Raw genomic sequence first — 6000 nt, forward strand, 5'->3', positions numbered from 1 at the left:
TCTGTAGAAAGCTTACCTATATATATTTATTAACATAATGGAGTTTACTTAGTAATGCATGTAACGGTGATACCTTGTAAGTGTCCACAGGCATTGCTGACACTTGATCAAACCAGATAACTCCACTTTTTGTTGTTGTCAGCTGAAGTCTTGCAGTAGGGTCTGTTCCTTCAGCTTTCAACAGAACTTCCTTCTTTGTCCAGTTTGAAACATCAGAAGCAGCAGCTCTGCAAGAATCGAAGGAATAAATATATTAGGTGGATCTGAAGTAAGCTTTAAGGACATTGTTGTCAATAGCCATCAATTAGAGAACATAAATGGAATGTCCAAAGCCGGTAAGAGCTACCCACATAATGTTGGCAGTAGCCAGGATCTGTGATCCATCTGAACTTGCCATTGAAACTGATATATCGACTGAATCTGATGAAGTAATATAAAAAACCACTTTGTAGGACTTCCCTTGTATGATATTCTGCATAACAAAAGGACCATGATCAAAGAAAGCATCAGCAAGCATAGGATTCAAAATTTATGGTCAAAGTTGTTAAATATTGACTAGATATGCAAGAGGGCAACACAGACCAAAACTCAAGTCAATTCAACTAAGACTTATCTCAAGGTTGGAAATTCCACTTTGACATTCAAATCTACTTAGAGTTCTAAACCAGATGCCACATTTAACAGAAATTTCATCCGCTGTTTCATGGGACTCAGATAAAAATCCAGAACAGAAAGAAACAGAACAAAACAAACTCCATAAAAGGTGAAACTCCTCTGGATCACACGGAAGAAGGTGAAGAGGGGAAACCACTTTCTGAAAGGTTATGCTTACCATGCCCCAGAATCCAGGGTTATAAACTCCTACTCCAGTTTCAGGACAGCGTTTGGAACCTTTAATGTCACAAAGTACTTCCATTCGAAGTGCTACCTCATTACGTCTGAAACATGATGACCGGTCAGTTGACACAATAAGATATGATTCATCACCAATGATAGACCAAGGATCAATATTCGAAGGAGTGTTAGGCCCCCCAGCTTCAAAACCTGGAACCAGAATTGCAGCAATACAAAAAGGCTAAAAGTTAAGTTTACTTGTCATTGTACCTTGCAATAGATAGTGCTTCTGATGACTAGATTTTAATTTTCCAACGGCTTCACTTCTATGGTTTTAATTCAACATTATTAAGGATTACCTCTATTGCTTACAAGTTCTGCCCATATCCCACCAGCCCCTGCATGGTTGATCTCCTGCAGAGAATTTAAAAAAGTCAAAACGTCTCCACTCATGAGCAGCCAAAGAAAACATTTTTAAGACAAGAACACAGTGGTGGTGGGACCATAGGGACAACAGAAAATTGCAGGAGGGAGAAGAAAGATATCGCATAGCAAAGTGATAGATATACTTATTATGTTTCAATTCTAGAATCAGAAATATCAGAAAAAATAACTAGTTAGTTTAGTTTAGACCCTTCAAATAAAAGGACAATTGAGACTCCTTCCATCCAATTTATGTTGAAGTAGTCTCTTGAAAACCCACTACTCGCCAGCAACTCTGAGTTTACAACCAATTTAGCAGGCAAGCCCTAAAGAAGAATAGGAAGCAAAGGCACTAGAAGTAGTACAAACAGTTTAATATGCAACTATGATTAGAACTAAAACTGACAAAAAAGACCAACTTAAAAGCCTGCCCATCAACGTATTCATGCTGCAGGGCTCTTAAGTGACACTAAACATTCTGCAATCCTTCGGTTGTTAAGAGTTAATGTTCTGCTGATCGAGGTAGTTTTGTCACTGCCCTCTTATGCAACAGGTTGGTTAGTTGCAATTTTCCTTCTTTCCCTTTTACCTCTATGGGTGTAATATTTCAGACTTTGTTAGTGAGTGAAATATCTGTGAGACAAATCATTCTCACACACAATGGGGTAAAACCTTGAAATTTCACGAAAATGACTGGAAATGACTGGAACTTGTGTCAAAATCTTGTAATATTGACTGTAGAGTCAACCCCTATTTCCTTTAGAGTTCTTGAAACTGAATCATTCGATGAACTCATCCAAAATTTTCAAAACCACGGACTTGATTGTAGAGTTACACTAAATTTTCAACAGGTTGGTTTCTTACAAATGCATTTTTTTATAAACCAGTTATAGTGAACCGGGTTTTAAAACAAAACCAATACGGTTTATCTAACCAAAACACAAACCACAAACCGTATAGGCGGTAGAATTCGTTTGTGGACGAATGGAGAAGCGAAAGCAAAAGATCATGGCGATAACCAATAGATCCACTGGAGACTTATTTTCTCTCTACTGTACTGAATTTTTTTTTATTAGACCTTAATATCAGTAGTTATTAGACCTTAATATCGGTAGTTATTTCTGAAAGATAATAATGCTTCCAGTTGATCTAAAGCAACGGTAGTGTTTATTCAACCTTCGTATCAAATCTAGTTGATACCTGCTTTTGTTTTGAGCGATAGATCTTCTGAGTACAAGTTGGGAGTTTTGATCTTCCAGTTGTCTTGCTAAATTGCCATGTCTCATGCAATGATTTTTCTTATGGCATTCGTTTATTGGGCGTTACTTAATCTCTTCTTATTGCAGGTTTTAACTCTGATTTCGTATCGATTGATTGCGGTTAGGAATGGCTTCAAAGAGAAGGATGACGGAGGGCGTGAAGATAGGTTTATTTAACCCATTCTCAAATGCTCACCTCAAAGAAAATGCCGAACAATGTCTCAGGAATCTTCCGAGCCGAAGCCTTTTCAGAAGCATATACAGAAAGATAAGCTGTCTGATTAGCGTCAGCTGCGACATGGGAACTTTTGCTCAAAGCGAATACAGCAAAGAGCATGAACAGAACATTGAGAGAAGCCCAGAATGAACCCATGGTTTGTCACCTCATTCAATCTTCACCCGCACAGTAAAGAAAACAATCTGCACCAAAGAGTTGATCACAGTAACGAACTCACATTACAAAATTGCAATTAAACAAAAGGTAATCATATACCAAAAAATATATCAAATAGAAACGTAGAGAGAATAGAAAAAGGAAAGCAAATAGTAATGAAACAATATCTTCCAATACACTACCAAAATTTTTCAACTCTGTTTACTGAGAAGATAAGTCAGAAAAGAATCTCGAATGACGTAAACCTCAAAATTCCCACTACAATGGATTGAAATGATCAAGAAATAAGCTTGAACTAAGCAGTATCATCAAATACAATAATAATTCTCAACTCTATTTACTCAAAATTCTCACGCACTTAGATCATAAAAAAAGAAATGCAATTCAATGAATCGATCATGAGACGAATTTCGTGAAGAACATCGATCTACATAAAATGCTAACAAAACTTTACCCGAAAATAATCACAAACAATTATTTTTCTTTCCCCAGAGAGTTGATACTATACAGAAGAGAAGTGTCGACAGCTAAGAAATTCTATGGGGATATATATAGTTGTGAGAAGCTTCACTTCAGCATCTGGACACTGCATCTTTCTTCCTTGCTTGAGCGGAAAACTCTAAAATTAATGATCAGACAATGACCGTTGCTTCGCGTGGCAGCGTGGACACAAACTGCTCTTGTTTCGGTTGCAACCAAAGATTCTTGGTCCACATCACTTTCTCCAGATAGAGATTTCTCGGTCAAAATGGCATTCCGTGAAATAATGAAACAATGTTTTAAAAACCATGATTACCAGTTCGCAAAGTGGTGAAACCAAATATGGAAACTACCAATTCACTAAAAATTTAGAGTTTTCTTTTGGCGTGTCTTAAATGCAAGATTACCGATGCGGGCAAAACTAGTAAAATGGTCGCAAACTCAACCTGAGTGTGCAATTTGCGGGAAGGAAGAAGAAACAACATGGCATATCCATATATCATGCGAATGGGGAAAGAGAATTCACGCAGCAAGACCTCTGGGGTTCCATAAATGGATAAAGGCCTTAGAGCTACAAAGGGAGGACGAAAACTTAATTTCACCCTTTCATATGAATTATGTAAATACCAGCAATATAGAAGAAAATTGGTGTAGAACAATATCAAAGTCTAGCAAAAATATTTTAATGTGTGCAGGGGTATATAACCAACAGCTAAGTGCTGCAGGATGGAGCACTGGACTATACAGAGATGGACATATAGGGTCTATCAATTTTGGAAAATGAAAGGCAAGTGGAATCTTGGAGATTATGCTTATTGGACTACAACAGGGGATTGAAAAAGCAGAGGAAGATGGACTAAAGATAGATGAAATATGGACAAACAATTCACATGTAGCAGATTTATTACCATGGCTTTCAAGAGAAAAATGAACTCTTCAAGAATTACCCATGTTAATGGAATTGGTAAGATTAACAAAAATGATGGAATATAATGCATTCCCAATCTTAGTGCTCTAGACTTATTTTGAGGGGGTATGTCAACATGGCAGCTACTTTACAAGATAACTATAATAGAACAATATTTAGTATTTGTAATTACTATCAACTTTAATCTTAATGCAAACATTCTTTTTCTAAAAGAAAAAAAAATGTTTGTCTCGTATGTGTTTACTGCGCTAGTGTAACACGGATTTTGCTTTTCCTTTTTTAATTTATTTTTTTATTTTCTTTTCCAAGTTTCTTTCTTTGTGGTTATTGTAGTGATAAAGACAATGAATTTATTATAACCCGAAGAAAAAGAAAAAGAGAGAATTTTCTATTTTTGGTAGAAGAAAAGGAGAGATAATAATTGCATCTTACGGAATCTGAACCGGATTTAGAAGACTGGCGGTCAGACCTGATTCTGGTTCAGTTGATTTGATGACTGGTTCTTAGTTGAATAAATTAGGGAAATTTTCAATGTTGCCCCTAATATTAATATTAATGTTACCCCATGAGTTATTCATTTTTTACTAACACCATTGTATATTTCTATATTATTCTCACATTCTTTAAAAATACTATTCATAATGTATATCTTTCAAATTTTATGAAGATTTACTATTAAGAGAAGACATAATAATAGACGGTTGAGGGACATGGAAAAAATGAGTCGAACATAGATTTCCATTCAATGTTATTCAGTCTTTTTAATATATTTAAATTGCTTAATTACAATAGCACTTAGTTTTAATTTCCAAAGGTATATTTGATATATTTTTACCTTATAGGGGCTTGCTTGATAAACTGGATAACTCAAGGGGTGGCATTAATTTTAAGAGTAAGTCGAAAGTGACGCTGAAAATTTCCCAATTAACTAAAATTGAGTCAGTAGAATTTTTATTTTTTCTCTAGGAGTCTATAGTGTTTTTTTTTTTTTTTTAAAAGGAGAATCACTAGAGTGTTTTTTTCTTATTTTTCGTAGGAAGTTTTTAAAACATAATAAATAACCCAAATGAATGGGCATTTTGTTAACTTGGATTGAATGATGAAAATAAGGATGTCAAACAGTACCTTATGGAAAATCAACTCAAAATTGAAAGTTGAAACTATATCATACCGTTTTGTATTTATATTTATAAAGATGGATTTTTTTTTTTTTGGTTTTTTGGTCAAAATTTACGAATTTAGATCATCTCCCCATCAAAGAAGCACAGAGTGCTCCCCAACAGCTTTACAACCACAAAATACAGTGGAGCCCACTGGTGGAAAAATGAGATTTTTTTTCAAAATGTTTTCACCTGTGGGCCTCACTGTATTTTGTGGTTTTAAAGCTGTTAGTATTCCCCCTACGGGTAGCAGATTCGAACTCAAAATTTACTAGATGGTTTTGGCACACAAACAGTGTCTATGATATTAAACCGTATAATATGGTGTCAGTTTTTAAACAGTATAGAAATGGTATGTATTCTTGGTATCGCAAATAAAACTTTTTACCGCAATGTATTGCAATAGAAACCGTCTACACGAGTGTTTTCCATGTCGATCGATTTCAATACATAATTTCAGTACCAAATTGACACCCTCAGATGATAACATTTAATGTTGGCTTCGGACTGATATCTAGTCTA

At 35.3% G+C, this 6000-nt stretch overlaps 1 protein-coding gene across 1 annotated transcript in view; it reads right to left on the minus strand.

Moving 5' to 3' along the window:
* The window catches only part of LOC149002385 (alpha-L-arabinofuranosidase 1-like), a 28965-nt gene extending 25520 nt beyond the window's left edge, over positions 1 to 3445 (minus strand). The window contains exons 1-6 of the mRNA XM_089136287.1: positions 3365 to 3445; positions 2713 to 2936; positions 1194 to 1248; positions 833 to 1044; positions 351 to 472; positions 74 to 227 (exon numbers count right to left, since the gene is read on the minus strand). Coding sequence (XP_088992413.1) covers positions 74 to 227; positions 351 to 472; positions 833 to 1044; positions 1194 to 1248; positions 2713 to 2889 — 720 coding nt within the window. The 5' untranslated portion in view covers positions 2890 to 2936; positions 3365 to 3445. The remainder of the gene's footprint in view (positions 1 to 73; positions 228 to 350; positions 473 to 832; positions 1045 to 1193; positions 1249 to 2712; positions 2937 to 3364) is intronic.
* Between the last annotated feature and the right edge of the window lie 2555 nt (positions 3446 to 6000).

Source organism: Hakea prostrata, chromosome 10, assembly GCF_041222555.1.
Source record: "Hakea prostrata isolate BN-2017 chromosome 10, UWA_Hpros_2, whole genome shotgun sequence".
NCBI lineage: Eukaryota > Viridiplantae > Streptophyta > Magnoliopsida > Proteales > Proteaceae > Hakea > Hakea prostrata.